The sequence below is a fragment of the Corvus cornix genome, chromosome Z (genome assembly GCF_000738735.6).
Source record: "Corvus cornix cornix isolate S_Up_H32 chromosome Z, ASM73873v5, whole genome shotgun sequence".
In the NCBI taxonomy this organism is placed as follows: Eukaryota; Metazoa; Chordata; class Aves; order Passeriformes; family Corvidae; genus Corvus; species Corvus cornix.
Window position 1 is genome coordinate 1,535,508 of NC_046357.1, and position 21,733 is coordinate 1,557,240.

Below are 21,733 nucleotides of genomic sequence, written 5' to 3' on the forward strand. Positions count from 1 at the left end.
GGTCTCACTGAGCTCCTCTGTACCACCCACAGCTCCACTGGGAATGTCTCACTTCATGGACAACACTACAAAAACACCTCTGCTGGAGGTGGTGGGACATGAAGTGGGACCATCAGCTCTTCCATGGGCTCTGCCCTTCCTCCAGCCACCCACTCCTGGCCTCTCTGCCTGCACCCAAGGACAGAACCCCATGGAGATCCCACCACACCGTCCCTGCCCATCCTACTGCCAGCATGGAGACAAGACAGAGCAGAGTAAGGTGACGACAGAAAACCTGCTTTGAGCCTACAGCTCCCACGCAGAACCTGGAGAACAGCAGCACAGGAGACTGAGGTTTATTTCCAGCCCTGTGTGGGCTGCCATCACCTCTGTACCCTGATTTCCCATCCGGCAACAAACGGGAATGATTTGCTCATCTTCCTCTGCGAAGTGCTCTGGGGCGTGTGACCGAGACATGCGAATCACGGCAATTATTATGACTGCAACAAAGGAGCTATTGACATTTAAAGCAGCTAAAGCTTTTAAATTACAGATGACACCCTGTGCCCAGCCTTGCAGAGGTCCTGGCTTCACCCAGCCATGAGGCATTTCACTCCCACAGGCTTTCATCATGTCGCTTCCTCCATGCTGGAGCTGCACCATTTGAACATCTTCTCAGGATGTTTTGGCCATTTTGGGAAAAGCAGGGAATCCTACCAGTGGCCTTCAGCGTGGATCTGACTTTATGATGGCCACAGTTCTGTGAACTGTTTCAATCACAGAGGGCTCCAAAATGCACCAGATGGTGAAGGTCCAGGCTACCAGGACTGTGACTACCACCCCACAGACACCTACCACGCACCATCCCCCCGCCAGATGATTTCTAACTTTCCTTAGATGTCACTGACCAACTCACAGAACCACAGGATGTCTGGGTTGGAAGGGATCTTATAACTCATCTCGTTTTATCCCCTGCCATGGGCAGGGACACCTTCCACTATCCCAGGGTGCTCCAAGCCCCATCCAGCCTGCCTTGAACAATTCCAGGGATATGGAATTCTTCCACATCGGCAAGAACAACTCAAAGATTCTGCATCCATGAGGCAGACACAGTGCTTACTCCTCTCAGAAGGATTTGGGCATGAAGGGAAAGTAAGGTCAGAAAACTCCTGGTTTTTCTAAAGCAGGGGCTAAGCAAACTCCCAGGACAAGAAACATAATCAATTTTACATTCCCAGGTTTGGGTAACCGAGGCAGCTGATGACCAGAGCCAACAGTAGCTGTGGATACTTCCCATGTCTACAAACACCCTGAGGTGACCAGGCGAGTGGTCACTTGAACCTCCTGCCTCCTGGTCTCACCCCAACCTCTCCATCTAGCTCCAAATCTGGGATCAGCAGCAATAAACCACCCAATGTCGGTGTCTCATGGCTTCAGACAGCAATGCCTGTCAGGTCCTTGAAGGGCTGCAGAGGTGAGAGCAGTTAATTATTGATTTAGAGGTTTAAATCACCCTGGTGGGAGCATAATGATGGATGTGCTGATAAAAGTTTTGCTGCTAACCTCTCAGCTGCTAGAGATCTTGGAGCACTGTCTGGGTGGAAGCTCTGAGAAGACCAGGAGGGTGGATTCAGTAGCCTGGACTGCACACAACCAACAGCAATCACCATTTTGTCCTGGATGTTTGCCAGTGCCTCCTCCAGCACCACCCAGGTGAGAGAGTTGCCTTCTTCGTCACTTAATTTTTATTGCTGTCCTTCCTATCTCACACCTTTCTGGGTTCCCAAACATGTGCCAGGGTGTCAGCTCAGCTGGGTAACAGCAATTTATCATCACCTTAAAGACCTGTTATCCCACGAACCCAGACACAGCAAAACACCATCAGCCAGACGTTGCAGTGAGCAAGGGACAGACCCGCCATCTGCAGGACACACAGACACGGGGAGCTACTCACGTGTCTGAGACTCACAAGCCAATCTCTCAGTTGCACGGAGAGGGGCTGGAGGGGAGACAAGGGACCACAGAGAAACACGAATTGATTTCCTTGCTGGGTTGCCAGCAGAGCAGCCAGGACACCCGTTTGACCAGCCCTGCAGACCCCCCATGTAACGCCCAGAGGAGGCCGCTCCCCCTCGGCAGCCTTGATCTTCTGCAGCAGTGCAGGAGATCCTGGCTATATTCATCTTATTCCTGCACTTTCCAGTACAGTGGGAATCTCGAAGCAGTGATGTGCTCTTTGTCTTTATGAGCGTGCACAGGAAGCCTTGGGCTACCTTTGGAATTTCGGAGACACTGGGAGTCCTCCCCCTGAAACAGAGACAAAGAATCCATGCCCTCTAGAGCATCCCACCCCTAGGCCAGCAATTCCCTCCTAGCTACATGGAGATGGTAGGAAGAGAGAGGATCAAGCACAGCAAATCCCTGCTCATCCCAGCACCCACAGCAGTGCTGATACCCCCACTCCATGGAAAAATATATTGATATAAATCTCCCATCCCATGGGCTGTATTCCTCATAGCACAAGCTCAGTGTAAAAGCATAATCATTTCAAGAAATATCACAAAAACCTATTTTTGGGCTGCTTCATATGAGTGTAGATGGTTTGGCGGGCAGTTTGCAAACCCTTCTCCGCAATGCAGCAGGGTCTGAACCCCAGCACCATCCCCAAATCTGTTCAGAGACCACTTCTGTGCCTGAGAAAATGCTCATCCCACTCCCAACACCAGGCTGAGGTGATGACTGGGACCCCAGTTGCGGCTGAGAGATGGATCCTGCTTTTCAAATGCCATGTCTGGAGATGCCCAGCCTTGCAGCCCAGGAGGATGCAGCAGGGACCAGCTGGATTTTGCCAGCAGGATGCATTCTTATTTTAAATTCTGCACATGCAATGTGTCCTCTTTATAAGGTGGACATAGAAAGGGATCTATGGGGACAGGCCAAATTTGGAAAGAGGGATATAAGAGGAGGAAAACTGACCATGGAGGCAGGTGCTCCTTTGTCCAGGCACCAGGGCTGGAGGAATTCCACTGGCACTGGAAATGAAGCTGTGTCCATTGAAAGGCCAGCTTGCTTGTGAATGAATGAAACCGGGCAGGGAAAGGCAGGCAGCTAATCCTGTTTGACATCAGGAGCTTTACTGCACAGGCACTCCTGGCTCACATCAGTTTGGTCCACGAAGTGCCTGGTAGCTGGCAGCAGGACGTTCTCCTGTGGGATGCTAAGACCCTCCTAGGAAGTGCCCTCTTGCTGGTGTTCACCATGAAGTGGGACTGGGACCACCCATCTGCTGAGCTGGGCAAGACACTGAGGCTTGGCCTCTTCTTCTCTGCAAGCCAGGACTGATGGATGAATGAGGCCTCAGGGGCTTCTCACATCCCCAAAACTTGTCCCTGAAGTGGAAGCCCCCGAGCTGGGTAGCACAGGAGAGCAGACAACCTTTGGATGGACATCCATAGCACAGAGGTGGCTATAAAGAAGTCCAAGGGGCATGAGATATTATAGAATCAGGGCTGGAAAGGACTTTTAAAGGTTATCTAGTTCCAACCCACTGCCACCTTCCGCTGTCCCACGTTGCTCAGAGCCCTGTCCAGCCTGGCCTTGGACACTGCCAGGGATCCAGGGGCAGCCACAGCTGCTCTGGGCACCCTGGGCCAGGGCCTGCCCACCCTCCCAGACAGCAATTCCTTCCCAAGATCCCATCCAGCCCTGCCCTCTGGCACTGGGAAGCCATTCCCTGGGTCCTGTCCCTCCATGCCTTGGCCCCAGTCCCTCTGCAGCTCTCCTGGAGCCCCTTTAGGCCCTGCCAGGGGCTCTGAGCTCTCCCTGGAGCCTTCTCTTGTGCAGCTGAACACCCCGCAGCTGGCTGCAGAGCAGAGGGGCTCCAGCCCTGGGAACATCCTCCCCTGGACCCGTTCTAACAGGTTCATGTCTTTCCTGAACTGGAGGACTCCAGAGCTCCATATGGGCCAGAGTTCTTGGCTGTCTCCTTTAAAAGAAAGCAGAAAAAAACCTGCAAAGATGGACACACAAAAACTCGGTGGGTGGGAGAGCACAGGGGCTCCTGTAGGCAGCTGGCCAATCCATCGTGGGATGGGTCTTCCTTTCATCTGCCCCGGGACTGAACCGCGCGGATGATCAAGGAACCGGAGGAGTTAACAGACTCCCAGCCAGAGATATTCGTGGCACCCAGAGTTCGTGTAAAGTTTCATACCGGGACCCTTTACTAAATTCTTTCGGTCATGGGAGAGAAAACACTGCAACTGTTTAGTCTGCAGGGAGGTGGTGGCTCTGGCCCAGCACTCAGCATTGCTGAGCAAACACGCTGGAGAGCAAAGGGGCTGTCACCCCTCTTATCTCCTCTGTCTGCTTTTCACCACGTCTCTCCCACCACCAGGCACCTGATCGGCATCGTGTACCAGTGCTGGATCTCCTTGCTGGAAATGCAGCTCTGGGATGGGGGAGAACAAGCCACCACTTGAAAATTGAGACCTGGAGATGAAGTGCCAGTCTGCTAAAAAAATGTTATTTACACAAAGGAGCTCAGAAAATCTTTCTCAGAGGCCAACATTTACAAATTCTATGTAGCCAGGGAGCTTTTGCTATAAGAAATGTTATATTTGGCTGGTGGTTTTTTTCTTTTACGGGATGTGAAAGATGCATTAATATTTTTTGCTTATCCCCTGAGCATGCAGGTATGGAGCACCCTACAATGACTCCAAAGCTGCCTATCCGTCCTGGGAAAGCTTAGATTACAGAAGGGTGATGCAGAAAACAACATCAACGTGCAAAAGCCCTCAATTGCTCCGTCCTTTGTATCTCTGAAGGGATGTCCATGATTGCCATGGCGTATTTTGCCTGAAGTTGGCAGACTGTGAGCATCACCCTGTAAGAACCCTGGATGGCATGGGCTGGAATATCAAAGAGATGCAAGGAAACACACCTTGCTCTTATGAACAAAGCAGAAACAGAAAGAGTTTTGTTTTTCCAGCCTGCCACTGCCTCCTTAGGTGATGGACACTGCACTCGCTGTCCTCATTTTCAGTTCCTGCTGCTCCTGGACTGGAAGTCTTAGCACAGAATCACAGAATGGTTTGGGTTGGGAGGGGTCTTAAAGATCATCTCATTCCAACCTTCCTGTCATGGGCAGGGACACATTCCACTAGACCAGGTTGCTCCAAACCCTGTCCAGCCTGCCTTTATCACTGGGTTTGGATCCCCAGCACTGCCAGAGATGCTTCTTTTAACCCCTCTTTAATAAAAAAAAAAAATTATTTAGAGCAATAGTAATTTAAAAACAAAGAAGCAAGAAAAGTGGAAGAATTTGTCACTGGGAGGGGAAAAGGAAGCACTGTTTTGGGATGCTCAGTGAGGAAAGAGAGCACAGGGGGCACACCCCATGGTTGGCAGCACTGCTGATGAGACCAGAGGATGTGTCAAGGTAGGGCAGCATCCTCCAGCCAAGCATTGTTTGCTCCTGTCCCCAAGACTTAGATTCTGTGTTTTGCATCAGCAACAGGCCTGGCAAGCTGTAGGACAGGGACCTGAAATAATTCTCAAGCCTCATTCCTCACCCCTCAAGTGTCCTCTGGCTCCTCTGCTCCCAGTACCCACCAAAGCCACTTCCCACTGTAATTTTGCTTAAATGTGTGCAGCAGGAAAAGATGGGGCTGTGCAAAACCATCCCCACAGGGGAAGGAAAGGGGATGTGGACTTTGTGAAAGCACTGATTCTCCAGTTCCAGATTCTGACATAGCTACACACCAGAATACCCACCAATGAAAAAACCCTGAGCCTAAGTGTGCTCGGGGGATGCTGAGGGTGCTCAAGCTGCAGGTCCCACGGGACCATCCCTCTGGGAACCACCACAGCAGTCGGGTTCACTTGGCTGGGAACTGAATCTGGTTCAGAAACTTGTGGCCCAGTTAGAAAATCTTAAAGAGATTTCCTGCTGGAGAGCACAAGAGCATCCTCTGCATGCTACAGGCCTATGTCCAAGTAAAGCCAGGGATGGGCAAAGCACATGTGCTTTAAGCACGTTATCTCATCTTCCCCCTTTCCCAGGGCAGAAAAAGAGGTGCTTCCCTCTCCAACATCCTTCTATCCAAACCCCATGCTGGCACATGCATCTGCCCCGGCCTTGGAACAGGAGGTGATGTCCCTGGCACTTGCTTCTCCAGGGTGCTCCTGTGTCAGCAGGATGCTTCATTCCCTGACAAAATCACCGGGGGTGGGGTGGGGTGGGGTTTGTGGGATGGGTGTCAGGCAGGGTGATGCATCACGGGGTCCTGATGAGCCTCCAAAACTCCTGTGCCCAGGTGAGGAGAAGGGAATCAGCTAAGAGCAGGGCTGGGCACAGCAGCTTGTCTGCGAGTATGGGGAGCAGGGATCGTCCAACTCTGCAGCATCCCAAAATCCACACCTTGGGGGTGGCTGCAGCAGCCTGAGCTGGACTGGGGCTGGAGCAAGCAGGAGCAGATGGTCTGTGAGGAGGGTGCCTCGGGCCAGCTGAGCCCCCCGGCTGACAGGAACACACTCCCACATGCCGTGGGCTTGAGCATTTCGGGAGCAAACGAGAGATTAGGAGCTGATGCCAGTTCAGCCCGATCTGGAGGGGTCTTAGCACTGAAATGTCTCCCTGCCTTTCCTCACCTCTCATCAATGGATAAATGGATTTTGAGGCTCTTTTTTTTTCCCATTTCTGCTGTTTCTACCAGGACCCCCAGCATCCTCACCCACCAACAATGTCTGGGGGCACCCAGGAGCCCACCCCAGCAGGAGGCTGCTGCCTGGCTCTGTCCCAGGGCTGCAGGCAGGATGCAGGCAGGCTCAGCAGTCTGCAGTCTCCACCTAGAGCCCAGAACAGCCTCTACTCTGTGCTTAAGCCCATGTACAGGGTGTGCACGGGTCCCACCGCAGCGCGAACCCCGCGCTCTGAACTCGGCTGTGCTTTTAGCAGGCAGCAGCAGCTTGGCCACGAGTGATCCTGACACTCTTCACCACCAACCTGCATGAGCACGAGGAGCCTCTGCTGGGTCCCACCACCACTGGGAGATGCCCAGGGCATCCACTGCCTGGCAGAGACAATGAGACACCAAGTGCCATCCCTCTTGTCCCATCATGTGCTGGAGCACAGGCTGGTCCCCACTGTGGCCTTGAAATCTTGGCCCCTTCGAGGTGAAAAGGAGCCAGGAGAAATCACACACTAATTTATGGAGTAAAGGTGATGGCTGTTTTTTCACAACACACCTGAGCATTGTAGAGGTATAAGGTATAAAACCTTACCAGCACATTGAATTAAAGTCAAATGCACCAATCTTTAAACCCTAAGGGATTTTTTTTAGAAAATTAGTCCTGCTTCCTATCAAACTCTCAACTGTAGGATGCACTGCTAGTCTAATTTAAACACCTGTCCTGTGCAGAGCCATGAATGTGGCTGCATTGGGCAGACTCCAGACCCCAGTAACCTGCAGAGCACTGGGGACAGTCCCCTTGCCATCCCCTGTGATGCCCACTGCTACGTCAGTAGCCCTGTGCACACCTCCAGATGCAGCTCAACGTGATCCCCAAAACCCACCCCTGGCCTCGGACTGAGGACTGATGTGCAGTGCAAACCTACTGCTCATTTAATTTAGGGTCTGGATCAACTACTCCCAGCCCAGACAGCTCCTAGTGCTTGTGGGGCACAACTCCTGTCCCCATCCCCTCCTTCCTATCAGTGCAAAAATGCCTTTTTCTTTGCGCTCCGTTAAAACCTGACATCTTGGGCTCCACTAACCCCTCCCTCACCTCACCACCACCCTCCAAAGAGGTGCTGCCTGGTGCTCCCTGGCCCCCACCACGCTGCCTTGCTGTGGAAAGGCCGCAGAGCAGCCGGGTGCTTCCAACAGCCACCGTTCCGCTTGGGAGAAGTGGCAAGTTCAAAGCACGCAGCCGGACATTTAATCCAGGGCTCTCCAGTAACTCCCAGCCCCGCATGGGACCCGTGTGCCAGCGGCTCCTGGAGCCTCCCGTGGCCAAGCCCAGCGCTGTTACTGCGGGCAGGGAGCTTGGCTGGGCTCGGGGTAAAGGCAGGGCCAGCTCGAATTGATGCCCAGCCCTGCCCTTCACCTGCCGGTGCAGGCAGGCTGCCAGCCCGCTCCCCGGGCTCCCTCTCCTGCCTGCTGCCGACACTTGCACGGGCTGTGTTTGGCCCTGGATGACTGTGTGAAAGAAGGGGAAAAAAAAACCCCCCAGAACCATGGTAAGAATTAAAAAAAAAAATTACTAACATTTTAAGTTACAGAATGCTAATGTATGTCATAAGCAAATATATGTAATTATTATATATATGTATAATTAACATATATATATATGCAATAAGCATATATATTATCACAGGAGCAAAGTAAGAAGTAATTGAATACAAGAATAAAGTGATAAAAATGATACGATAATAAATAATAAAAATAGAATAATCAATACACTAAAGAATTAGAGAATGTCTCCAGAGACACAAGTCAAAACTTGTGGCAAAAAACAGGGAATGTATCTCCTTTCCACTATTTTTCTCCATGCCTGAGAGCAGGAGGACACAGCAGCTGGGGATGCTCCTCGGAACCACCCACGGGGCTACACTCCCTGTGCCCCTTCAAGCACTACATAGATATATGAGTGTGCACGAATTTAGAGCTGCCTTTGAATTCCCTGGGCATACAGAAAATAAATCTCTTCAAAGCTACACAAAGCTTTTGCTGGGGGGAGTCCCACAGTAATTTACAAAGGCAGGACAGTTTGATGTTTGATGCTCTGATCAATATCAGAAATGTAAGGGAAGAAAGGTTTCCAAGCTCTACAGATTTCTGCAAACCCCTAAATGAAGGTGTCTACACAAGGGCAGCATCACTTGTTATTTCTGTGCTTGTGCTAGGCTCCTGGGGAGCTGGCATCCATTCTGAGGTTCACCATCAAGATGTTCCTCACCCGCACAGAAGAGCCGTGGAGAGCAGCTTGAGCCAAGGAGGCTTTCCCCACTGAATCTCCACCTCACTGGGGGAAGAGCTCATCAACTCTTCTGGAGGATAAACTAAAGGCTGCAATGTTGGCTCATCCACAGATCTGAGAGATGGATGTGGTGCTGCTCCGTGGAGCTGAGCTCACTGTTGTGGCACGTGAGACACATACCTGTATGGCCACACCTGTATGGCTTTAGGATCTGCTCCAGGGGCACTGGGACCTTTTTTCCCCAGTCTCTCAGTGAAGCAACCTCTCAGAGACAAGTGGTACCACTCTGTTTTGTGTGCCACAGATTGGGCCATCTGTACTTAAATTACATTAAAAACAGCCATGGAAAGAGGACTGATGGGTTTTTGCAGTCAGTGCTGGACATGGTGCACAGGTCAGATGCTCTCCAGCCACACTTGGATCCTCTTGCCTCCACCTCTGCCAAACCACAAACTGTTCTTCACCAATAATCATGTTGAGAAGGGAAAAAAATTTGCCTTTCAGCATTAACCATTAGTGCATTACTTAGAATAACACAGAACATCACAGAACCATTAGGGTTGGGAAAGACTTCTAAGATCATTGAGTCCAACCAACTTCCACATCCCAGCTCCCACAGTATCCACCCAGTGTCTATCATTACAACTTAGAGCACTGTGATGCTGAAAGGGCTGCTGTCACTGGGAGGTTGTTTGCTCAGACTAAAAAGCCTAGAGGACAGGAATAACTTCAGCTCATTTATCTCAAAACCTCATGCACAGCTTGGCAAACACTTCACACCGCACCTACATTTACTAAGGGGAATCAATCAACTCTCCAGTACCTCATGCCACAATGTCTACATCCCAAGAAATGCTTCAGCCTAAATTCTCCTCTGCCATCCCCCACCTGGGATGACAGCAATGGATTTGTGGCCACTTTCCTGGTTGACCCCCTCTATAAATGGTCACACCAATCATCTCAAACCCAACCAAGGCCACTGAGACCCAAGTGCAACCTCTGCCAAAACCCACACGATTAGTCTCAAGGGACTAGAGGGGAAGCGTCGGAGGGGAAGCCATACAAGGAGGGGCTGAGGCCACTTGGTCTGTTCAGCCTGGAAACTGACTGAGGGGAGACTCATTGCAGTTACAGCATCCTTGTGAGGTGCAGAGAAGGGTCAGGCAGTGATCTCTGCTCCCTGTGACCAGGGACAGGACCCAGGGAATGGCTGGAGCTGTGTCAGGGAGGGTCAGGCTGGATATCAGGAAAAGGTTCTTCCCCCAGAGGGTGCTGGGCACTGCCCAGGCTCCCCAGGGAATGGGCACGGCCCCGAGGCTGCCAGAGCTCCAGGAGCATTTGGACAGCACTCTCAGGGTTGTTGGGGTGCCTGTGCAGGGTCAGGGGTTGGAGTCCATGATCCTTGTGTGTCCCTTCCAGCTCAGGATGTTCTATGTTTCTATGAGTTTTCCACAACCAGAGCCAAGCACAGCACTAAACCAAGGAAGGGCCATTTCTGGGGCATCAAGAGGTTGCAGATGGTGAAGAAATCCTCTGTGGGTGTGCAACTGGGTAGGCAATAAGGCAAGCCATAGGATATGCATTTGTGTGTGCAGCAGGGTAGGCATCAGGGCGTGCAATAGGGTATTCATTAGGGTATGCCATAGAGAACATGTTAGGATTTACCATAGGGAAAGCATTAGGATATACCATAGGGCATTCATTAGGGTATGCCATAGGGTATCCAACGGGATATACAGTAAGGTAAATCATAATGTACGCATTTGGGTGTGCAACAGGGTAGGCATTAGGGTGTGCAACAGGATGTGTGTTAGGGAATGCATCAGGATATACCATAGGGAATGCTTTAGCATATGCTGTAGGGTATGTGCTAGGGTACACCATAGGGTATGCCACAGGGAATGCAATATGGTATGCAATAGGGTGTGCATTGGGATATACCACAGGATATGCCGTGAGAAGTGCATTAGGGTATGTAATAAGGTTTAGGATATGCCATAGGGTATGCCATAGGAAGTGCATTAGGCTGTGTAAGAGGGTGTGGATTAGGATATACCATAGGCTATGTCATAGGGAATGCATTAGGCTGTACCACAAGATATTCACCAGGGAATGCCACAGGGTATCTGACAGGATACGCACTGGGGTACATCACTGAGTATGCATTAGGGTGTAAATTTTGGGGTGCATTAGGGTGTGCAGTAGGGTATGCCACAGTATCCTATGACGTATCAAGCGCAGCGTGCCTTAGGGTACGCATTAGGGTGTGAAATGGGGTATAGGTTAGGGCACGCCACAGGGCATCCAGCAGAACCAGCCCTTCTCTGGCACCAAGGCAATTCCACGTGCACGGATGCACCAGGCTCTGGCTCTGGCTGCAGGCCAGTGGGCTCTGCTGCTCTGTGTTGGGATGTTCATTGCGTGATTTCTAGGTTTTTTTTTTTTATTATTATTAAAAGAAGGTATCAGCCTTCTGTTTGATGTGCTGTTGGCCATCGTTGCCAAGGGGAGCAGTGTACAATTACAGCCCCAGTGATGTCCACTCTAATAATACACTTGGCTCTGCATAGCTCAGATGCAGACACAGCTCTGCTATAAAGAGCACGGTTGTTCCAGCAGAGGACTCCAACTTATGTTACATGTGAAGGGTTTGCTTAACACCCCCCACTGAAAAAAAAAAAAAAAGAAAGCCTGGGCATGCCAGTGAGTGAAACTATGACAAGCAAAAACCTCTTGCAGGAGAGTTACTTTCAATGTATTAATGAAGAAGGTATTTCTAGAGGCATGAAGAAACTGCGTATGTGTCCATAAGATGTTCTTTCATGTTCCCAGCCATCCAAGCTCCCTGGGCCCAGCTCACCCAGGTCCATCCCAAGGGCTCACACAGCTCAAAATTGCTCTTGCTACCAAAAGACTAAACCAAACTCAATGAGGAGAAAATCAAACCCAAATCACAGAACCACAGATTTGTTTAGGTTGGAAAAGCCTTCTAAGATCATCAAGTCCAACCATTCCCTCAGCACTGCCCAAGCCACCACTGACCCATGTTCCCAGGTGCCACATCCACACAGCTTTTAAATCCCTGCAGGAATGGTGCCTCCACCACTTGCTTGGGCAGCTGTGCCAGGGATGGACATCCCAGACACCAAATGATCCCCCTCAGTGCCAAGCTCCCACATGGCAGCTCTACCAGCTGTCCACCCCACGGCTCCACTTCCCACATCTCTTTTTCTGGGAGGTTGGCAGCACTCAAATTCAAGACTTAGCCAAGATTTTAGACCAAAACACAGAGGGAGGGATAAATTCAAACCAGAGTTTTCGTCATGGATCCTCTTAGAGCATGAAGTGGACCATGTTGGATGTAGGGAAGCTCTTCAGAGGAGCTGCTGGAAGGGAGGGCGATGATGTGACAACACTCCCATGCTGCAGCACTGGCATCTCTTTTGGGATCAAAACAAGTGCTCTGAGATTAGCTGTGAACATGTGCAACCCTTAAACATGAGCACCTTGTCAACAGCTGAAAATAGAAGAGGAGCCAGGTTAAAAAGACAGTTTACTGCCTGTTTTGCAGGGAAAAAAACCCCTTGCTGCTTGTTTTAAGGTCCAGCCCGGTACAGGGACGCTGTCTATAGGTACAGGGATGCTCTCCTTAGGCACAACCACGCTGACAGGGCACCTCAGCGGGTTCACGCACTAATTCCTGAGGTGCTCTGGTGGGGGTGAGCTGTTGCCATCGCAGTCCTGAGGGAAAGGGACAAACAAGCCCCTACAAAACATGAGCATCTGCCGGGAGCAGATGGGGGGGCGAGCGGTGCAGGCCCAGGCGCCAGCAGCACGGGGAGGGATCACGCTGATCCCGATTTATCACACCCCGGCACAGTAATTCCCCAGCTCGCCGGTGCCCAGCAAGCCGAGCTCCTTACGTCCAGGGATCAGATTAGTCTGAAAGGTGCTAGAGAGACACAAATCCTGCTCTGCAGCAAGCGTTTTATGAAAGGTTTATTTCTCTTTTTTAATTAATGGTAAATTATCTAGAAATGGCTGATGGAAAATATCTGATGGTGGAAGGGCCAGGATTGTAGCTGGGTAATGTTATATTGTCAGTCATAGAAAAATATGATTATAACATAAGTATGTATGTATGTGTGTTTATATATGTATATATATGTGTGTGTATATATATGTGTATATATAATAATTGATATCAATGTATTAATACATCATACATCAATAGGATATTCACATTACTCCATAACATGACATAATAATCGATATGCCTTACTGATACTGATAATGTATCATATATCAATTCCAATATACCACATTGATATCGATAATTAACCTCCTTATTTCACACCAAGGCAGCTGCAATGACTCTTTCGTGCCTCATACCTGGCTCTGTCTCCAGGCAGGGCTATCAGGCCTGAATGCCTCAAAAAATTCCTGGTTTAGGGTTTGACCGAAGTATTTATGAATCTGTGTGACTGCACCTGATTATTTTGTTGGGAAAATGAAACAGTGCTTGGAGAAATTCAAAATCCTTTACTATCAGAAAGGAAATGTTAAATTATTTAATTTCACACAGCACTTTGCTTTTGACCTGTAGTGATCTGTAACCTTTTGCGCCACCAAGACATTTATAAAAGATGTGCACTTTGGGGCTGAACAAATCCCTTTTGCATATTTCTCTGTGCCTCAGCACATGAACTCGGTCACCCACACACCCCACTCGCTCTTTGCACCTCATTCCTCCCCACAATGCTCCCATCACACTGTGACTGGCAACACGTTCCTGAAAAGCACTTTGAGTCTCTCTGGAGGTAGGAGATACATTATTTATCCTACATTCATGCTGTGAAGAGCTGAATGTGAAGCCACTCAGTCTTGCACAGGATGCTGCAGTAAGAAACCAGTTTACTGGGTCTGTTCGCATGAGTGGAAATGCTGGGGCAAGAGAGTAAAGCAAACTGGAAGAGTCCTCCCAAACCCAGGACTGCCATCAGAATCAGCTGTGGGCTAGCACTCTGTTGCTCCCTGGCCATCATTCCTGGGCTTTATTCTGGATTTCTTACATTGCTCAGCCTAATGGGAAGATGCGAGAGTGACCTGCGATGGGAAGAGCAGGATGCACAGCAGGTTTAGAGCTCCCTCCAGCCCCTTGCTGCTAATTCTGGGACGGATTCTGACTGCAATTTGTCTCATTCTGATTTATAATACCTTTGGAAATACTCATCTGGAAAAGATCACCACCTGGTACAGGAAATGGGCAGATGTGTATGCTGCCCAAGGGCTTTGCAGCAGAGAGTGGGCACAGGGAGAGATGCTGGGTTTGATACGCACCCAGAGCAATGAGAGAAGCAAAGCTGGGCCAGTGATTGTGCAGAATTATCTGATACTGATTTTGACTATCTTATTTTACTCCTTATTTCCCTGCTTGCTGTGTTGCCACAAAGCCAACTCAAGGTACAGGCAGCCAGGCACAGCATCCAAGAGAGGATCTCCAACAAGAGCAACAAGAACAACAAGAAGATGAGTCAAAAAGTGGAGTGAGCAACAGACTTGTGTGGAGAGCAGAGAAATGACGTGTGAGAAATGAACTGTATGTCCCACAGACAGATGTGTGTGAGGGAACAGCTGAATGGAAATGCACACTAAATTAAGGATGGAAATTCGTAGTTTCAACTCTGTCTCCAGAGGCAGAAAATTGGAGGTGCATGTGACACCTTCCCAGAAAACAACCCCCCTCTCTGATGGCGGCACTGCAGTAACACACACTCCTCTCAGCAGACCATGGGCAGTTGAGGACAGCCCTTTCTTCTCATCATCCAACATCGTTATAGAATCACCTAGGCTGGAAAAGATCTCCAAGACCACCAAGTCCAACCATTAACCTCACAGACCAGTTATCAGAGCCACTGCTTTTTTATCCCCTCTGCAACTTTGCTGTCACTGATGGTTTTGGAGCAGAACAACCAACCAGTTCTCCACATACCAATAAATAAGTCACCCAGAATAATGAGAAAATACACAATTATCTCAGTTTTGTTTGAAATCAGAAACCAGGAGCAAGCCCTTCCGCCAGGTGATGCAGCCAAAAGCCTGCTCAGGGACCATCTCGGTGTCTAAGACCATCAGGGACTTGTCTTGGTGTCGCTGGTGCTGAGATGGACCCTCCACTCTAACAGCCTACACTGAAAGACCCTCCCAGTTAATTTCTTTTCATGCCACGGGGATGCTGCCGCAAGCAACTGACTCATTACACAGACAGGCCCTGGTGTGAGATGTCACAATTCCATGTAGAGCTCATGAAATAAGAATGAAGAGTACCTTGATAATGCCCTCAGTGTCACATTATCTATGGTAACCATTAAAGATGTGCACAGACAAAATAGGAGGTACACACCACGAACTCATAACCTGGGTTCAAAAGGAATTTGGTAACAGCTCAGCTCCAAGCATACAGTAAAACTAAGTGAGGTGATGCTACAGGCATCTGAACAAACAACTTTATCTTATTACCTGCAACATGTTGAGGAGCAGACTCCGGAATTTGGTTCCTTCCACCATGAAGAGGGCCATTTTGTCACAGAGCTTGGCTGCTGTGGAAGCAAAGCTGCGGTCTGTCACCGCTTTCTGGTAGATGGTCTTGACTATCTCCCCCAGCATCTCCTCAGAGTTGGTGGAGTTCTGGGCCTCCTCCATGAAGGTGGTAAGCTTGGAGTCAACGTCACTGCTGTTGTTTCTCATGCTGTTGAGAATTTCAATTAATTTGTCCATTTTATTCTTTTCAGGGTCAGTGGTTTCCACTGTGACTTCGTCCTGGTCCGTGAAAAGGGAAAGACAAGGCGTCTGTTACACAAGGAAAAAACAGATATATCAGCCCATGTCCTTGCGCAAACAGCAAAGGGGAAAGGGGATTGGGAGGACATAAACAGAAAGAGAGAGAGAAAAGACAGAGCATCTTTTAGTGACACAGTAGTATAATCTCAGCATTGGAAAGCACAAGCGCATGCATCCTGCCCCAGAAATGTCCCCTTCCTCCATTTTCCACACACTTAATCCCAAAGTCCTACCCCCCAGCTCAGGGAGAAGATGTCCTTGAGTGTCCTGAGCCAGGATGCCAAAGTCTGACCACCTCAATTGCCTTTGGCATCCTGGACCAGTTTTTCTGGTGTCTGTGGCATCGTGATGATGGACATTTTTTTGCCTCTCTTTAGAAAGTGCACTGTTGTTTGCAAAATGCTCAGACAACAGTCCCACAAAAATATCTACTTTATAATATATATTTAACAATGTAAATTGAGATCAAAGAAGTTACATGATCCCAGCATTCAAAAGACTCTTGACTTTTCCATCTCTTGCCTCTTACACTTTCCACTTCCCATCATTACCACAGAAATTACTGCTTCTTTTCAACGTTTTATTAAGCATTTGCCCCTTTTTCCCCAGTGTCAGGCATGCATCCTCCTTGTTCGGCTCTGCTCCCTTCTACCCCTCCACCTCAATCTTATAATGTACTATACAGTACAAACCTATAGCAGTTTTTTGGACAACCCAACCCCAAACAGCAGCTGAGAGTTGTCCAAGCCTTCCATCAGGAGGCTGGTTGTGTTGACAACACCCACCCAAGAGTGGGTGCTGATGTGACTTTTATTCTTACAAGACTCTAAATTTTTGAGACAAGCATTAAAACTAATACTCTGGAAGTCTCTACTATGCTCCCATTGCTTTAAAGAACATAAAAATAACTAACAAAATCTCTTACTCCCCCTCATGCCACTACCAGAAATAGTAAATGCTCATGCATTCAAAGGTATACATTTCCAACATGCACTCCCATGGAATTGTATATGTTCAGGTTATTTTTGCTCTGTATTTTGGAAATCTCATTAGAGATAACCCCATGGATGCTTTTTACAGTCTGACAAAAGAATCTCAGCAGAAAGAATCTGAGTTTCACAGGGGGCAAATAGAGATATCATCTCCAAATTCCTCAGAAATCTGTGGCTGAATATTGTTTCCAGAAAGGATTTCTCCTCCGTCACTTGCATGCATACTTTTGTTATTGTTGGGTTGTTGGAAGGAAAGGGGGAGATAAGGGCATTTCAATTCATTGCAGAGATAAATGGATATCAGCTTTAAAGCAGTGGAGTCCAACTATTCAGCACTCAAGAGTCAAAGTTTAGCTTTGTAGAGTTTAGGGATTTAGCTCTGTAGTTGCAGAGAGACAAACTGCCTTTTTTAGATGTTTTTTAGCGAAGTCACTGAGCTCTTCACACCAGGAGGAAGCTCATGTGTGCACCAGCCTTTCCCCATGGAAAAGGGGAGAGCTCCCAGTCCTTGGAGAACTCAAGCTGGTAGCAACCTCAACCAAGAAGTCCAACTCAGAGCCTCAATTCTGTCAATAAAAGGCCTCCTGAAGGAGCACAAAGACACCTCAAGAGAAGTGCTGACACTGGGGGATTAAGGTAAATTGGGAGCCTTGATGGTAAGGTCCTTTGAGCCCACCCCACCCTTTGTATGGAAAATGGCCAACAGGCAGACTCTCAGAAAAAGAGAAACTCAACGTTTCCCCAAGGACTAATACCTTTTCTTTTAGTCTCCTCCTCAGCCTGTCTTTAGAAGACTGAAGCAAATTGATCTTGGGTCTGTCCCCAACGCGCTCGTGGACGCTGTCTTTCCGCTTGGTCTCCGGCTCGGGGATGTACTGCTGGGACTGCTTCTCCACGGCCTCGGGGCCTCGGGGCGCCTCCACGGGCACGGGCACCGTGCACGCGGAGCTGTCCTCGATTTTCAAATTCTCAGTCTCTTTGGCGTTTCTGTGCGTTTCTTTGTCGTTGGGCGAGTGCTTCTGGTTGTGGTGCCATCTCCGGTTCTGGCTGTAGCCGTGGTGGCCTGTCCTGCCCGAGGAGTGAGGGGCCTGGCCTCCTTGGTAGAGTTTCTGGTGGTCCCTGTTATGCTTGGTGCCACCCTGCTGATGATCCGCGTGCTGCTGAGACTTGTTCCCACTGGGGAGTCTCTGCTGTCGCCTGGAAAGTCAAAGAAAGTCATTGAAAATCCAGGTAGCCTCAGAAAATCGATTTTAACTCCTATTAGCTGGAAACCAAACAGGTTTTTTGGTTTCGGGTTTTTTTTTTGTTTGTATTTTCTTTTTTATTTTGCAAACTGAATGGCAGGGAATTAAAAAAAAAAAAAATTACAACAGTCAAAGAAAGTTCACCCATTTCTTCGTGGCTCTGTTGGGCCAACACATCTGTCCCGCCAAACAGCCTGACCCTTGGCAGGGGACCACAAAAGGGGAGGCAGTTTCTTGTCATCTGACAACTGAGTACCAGCTCATGCCTCTATCTCTTTCTGTGACAGTCATATTTCAGCTGGAAGTTCTTGTCAAGTTGGATAACATGACTTTGGTTCCCAGGAAAAATTCTCCTGGGTTTCTGTGTTAAATTCTCCCAGGTTTCTGAGTTAGTTCCACACTAACCAGGAAAAACAGCAGCAGGAAGTCAGGCAGGCAAGAAATACCAGGAGATTTTTTTTTTCTGAAGGCTTTAGAGCTCCTGATACACCTGGCCTACAGCATCACTTTCTCCTCTTGCCTGCCAACATGGCACACTACTGCATGGGTTTGCAGCGAGCCATTTTAAGTGTATCAGGAATTCCTAAGTGGAAAAAAATTAACTAAAATACAAGCCATCAAGTAAACTGGTAATCTGCCCACACCAAATGGTTTTGTTTGGCCTTATTTTATACACATCCTTCAGCATTGCTACACCAGGACAGGACACACACATGCATGAAAAGAGGACCATACTTGGCTCTGGCAGCAGGGAGAGCCAGGACCACAACCTCCAGAGAGAGGACTATGTGTACAGAGCTCCAAACAGATAACATGGAAATCCAACAGCCACAAAGAAGAGGAGCAAAGGGTTTATTCGAGAGACTACGACATCTCAGAAAGAGTGAGCAAGCCCCTGAGTGCTGGCCGTAAGCGGTAGCCGAGATGGCAAATCCCCAAAAAAACAAGAGTTGAATGGAAGAAATGCTTTGGCAGTCTCAGGCATCTCAGATTTCCAAACAGACTGCAGCGTGGCTGTCCCCAGTGGAGAAGGCAGAGCCGGAACGCCATCATCCAGGATGCAGCTAAGATGGAGATGGTCCTGGCACTGGCTGTCTTCATGAGGGCTGGGTCTCCACCAGGGTTACCCTGAGCATGGCTCTCTGCCTGCTGCCTCTTTGATACTGGTCTTGGCTCTGAGAGCCCGTGGGATGCTTTAATGCCTGGCTCTTTACAAGGCTGTTGGGAGCAGTGCTTGAGGATGGCACAGGACATCTCCCCAGTACCAGCCCCAAAAACAGAGAAGTAACTGTGAGCGCTGTGGTGACCACAGTGGTTTGCATCCGTAATGGTTTTTTAGGCATGATAAAATCCCTGCTCAGCCTCACGCCTTATTACAAACCCCCACCCCAATTTGGATAAATAGCAGCATTTACTTTAAACCCATCCCACAGCTATTAGTTTTGTTTTCACCATTGGCACTGCACAGCTAAGGGCGCTCAAATGAAGGAAGCAGCCATTCACAAATACATTTCAATGGTCAGCAGTCTCCAGCCCTGCCTGCCAAAGCCATCTGTCCACGGAATCTGTAATCCTTGGCACCCCCAGGAGTCAAAACCTATTTTCCAAGGCCAACTGGCTTTTAACCATAAAGAGCAAGGGCTCGCATTTAGCAAACACAGGACGAAGAGGCTTGTTCGTGGCACTGGAAGGAATTTACTCTCAGACCACCAGATCTGGTTTTCTGAGATATTCAGTGTGTGGTTTTTTGGTTTTGTTTCTTTTTTTTTTTTTCCTTGCAAACTGAATGGCAGGGAATTAAAAAAAAAAAAAAAAAAAAAAGGAAAAAAAAAAAAAGAAAAAGGAGATGGGAAAAGCTTTCCTGTTTGCTGGAGCCTACAAGCATTTTATGAGTACAGATCCTCCACATCAAGTTTTCCTGGCATTTCTTTGTTTCCTCTCAGTAACGCAATCACATAAACCACTTTGTAAAGAGCAATGCTTATTAAAAGGGGAATGTCAAAATAAAAGTTAGTTAAAAACCTTATCTGGTACTAAGCCATCATAGGCCTAAGAGTGCAAGAGTTTTGCTTTCTGTGGTTTTGCTCTTCTCTCAGACATTTTAACAGTTTAACTGTTTGGTTGCACTTCAAGTCTCAGGTTATAAGCCAGTCAGCCTGCTACTTTATTTAATTTGTAAATATTGCACAGAAATTACAAAAGTTGCACAAAGACACAGCTGTAGTTTCAGAAGCAAGGGAAAATGCCTGGAAATGAGCTGGGAACCAAACTTGGCTGTAAATTCCTGCAAGAAATGCATGCAGGAACAGTTTTTTTTCTGAAGACATAATGATAGTATAAACCAAACCCTTTATGTTTAAGGGCTATGAATGAAAAAAAGGTTTAAGATTTTAAAAAACCCCAGTTAAGCCAATGTGGAATGTGCAAGATTGTTCATTTTGAGGCTGTTGCAATAGGATGGGGGAGAACATGCAACCCTGTTCCTCTACAGGACAGCTAAAAGGTGATGTTCCCATGGCAAGGGGCAGAGCAAACACAGACCAAAGCTCTGCAGTCACTAATCACAGGGTGGAAAACACCAGAGTTAAAAAAGTTTGGGGGAAAAATTTGAAAGAAATAAAAGGCAAAGGAAGGAGAATGTCAAAAAAGGAGCAATGTCTGTGACTTGGCAGCAGTTGGGGTCTAGACAATCATCCAGCATTCAGGAAAAGACGCGTTGTGTGCTTGTATCTTCCCAACACCCCAGCGAAGAAGAAAAGCCAAGAAGAAACAGGATCTGCAGAGAGGAAGAGCCAAAGCAGGGAGAACAGGGCTCAGATCTCAAAACTTTCTTGACTGCAGAGTATCTCAAAGCCTGAGAAGTTGGGATGACCCATCCCTGCTCTCAGGTGTGACCAAGGTGCTGGGGACACAGAGCGTCCCGGGAAGAGACAAAATGGGGACATGGGCATCCCGCCGCTCCCACTGTGGGTTGTTGGTGGAAACAACCTTGTGCTTGTTCAAGGGCAGCACTGTGGCAGCTTGAGGTGATGACCCAAGATGGTGCCTTGGGGTGATGTGCCAAGCCCAGGGAACCAGGCTATAGTAGGACCTAAAGGCACTTCCCAACCTAGGCTTTTAGGTCTGAGATGCTGAAGGGAGGAAGAGCTGAAGCTTGAACCACACAGTGACACCTCAAAGAAAAGCAAGAATTCACCCCAGAAAAATGCTTCAGTTACTGGGAAATCCCTCCTCTGTCCCCCTCTGCTCATCCTGAGCCGTAAGGATGCAGTGCCTTGCAGGGAACCATAATTCAGCTACAAGAAAAAGCATCTGGACAGTACAATGGTTTCTTATCTCTTGACTCCATTTAACATTAAATAACTATTTTCACTTCAAAGGCCAAATTCCAATTCATTACAAAACTCCCCCTGACTTCAGTGGGATTTGGCCATCGGACAACATGGAAACTAAAGAGATGCTGAGAGTCACAAAGAAATTGCAAAAGTACTAAAAACCAAGGGGAGACAGTCAGGGTTGCCAAGCTGGAAATAGGATAGTACTGCTTCTGCTATTGTTTCTCCACCCATTTTTTTATTTAACTAACTAAATGAGATACCTTTCAACAGAATTTAGATCTGACAAATGTCTGTTCTGTTGGAGAATCCTACGCAAAACAAATCTAAGGCTTCAGCTGTCTTGGTGATTACCAGCCTACGT

General features: G+C 48.4%; 1 protein-coding gene across 6 annotated transcripts in view; it reads right to left on the bottom strand.

Moving 5' to 3' along the window:
* The window catches only part of CTIF (cap binding complex dependent translation initiation factor), a 149,031-nt gene that overhangs the window by 26,072 nt on the left and 101,226 nt on the right, over positions 1-21,733 (bottom strand). For 5 of the 6 annotated variants that reach the window (XM_039566815.1, XM_039566810.1, XM_039566813.1 and 2 more), the window contains 2 exons: positions 17,546-17,987; positions 15,478-15,807 (listed from right to left, as the gene is read on the bottom strand). In XM_039566815.1, coding sequence (XP_039422749.1) covers positions 15,478-15,807; positions 17,546-17,987 — 772 coding nt within the window. The remainder of the gene's footprint in view (positions 1-15,477; positions 15,808-17,545; positions 17,988-21,733) is intronic. The other variant, XM_039566811.1, reaches the window with a different exon arrangement.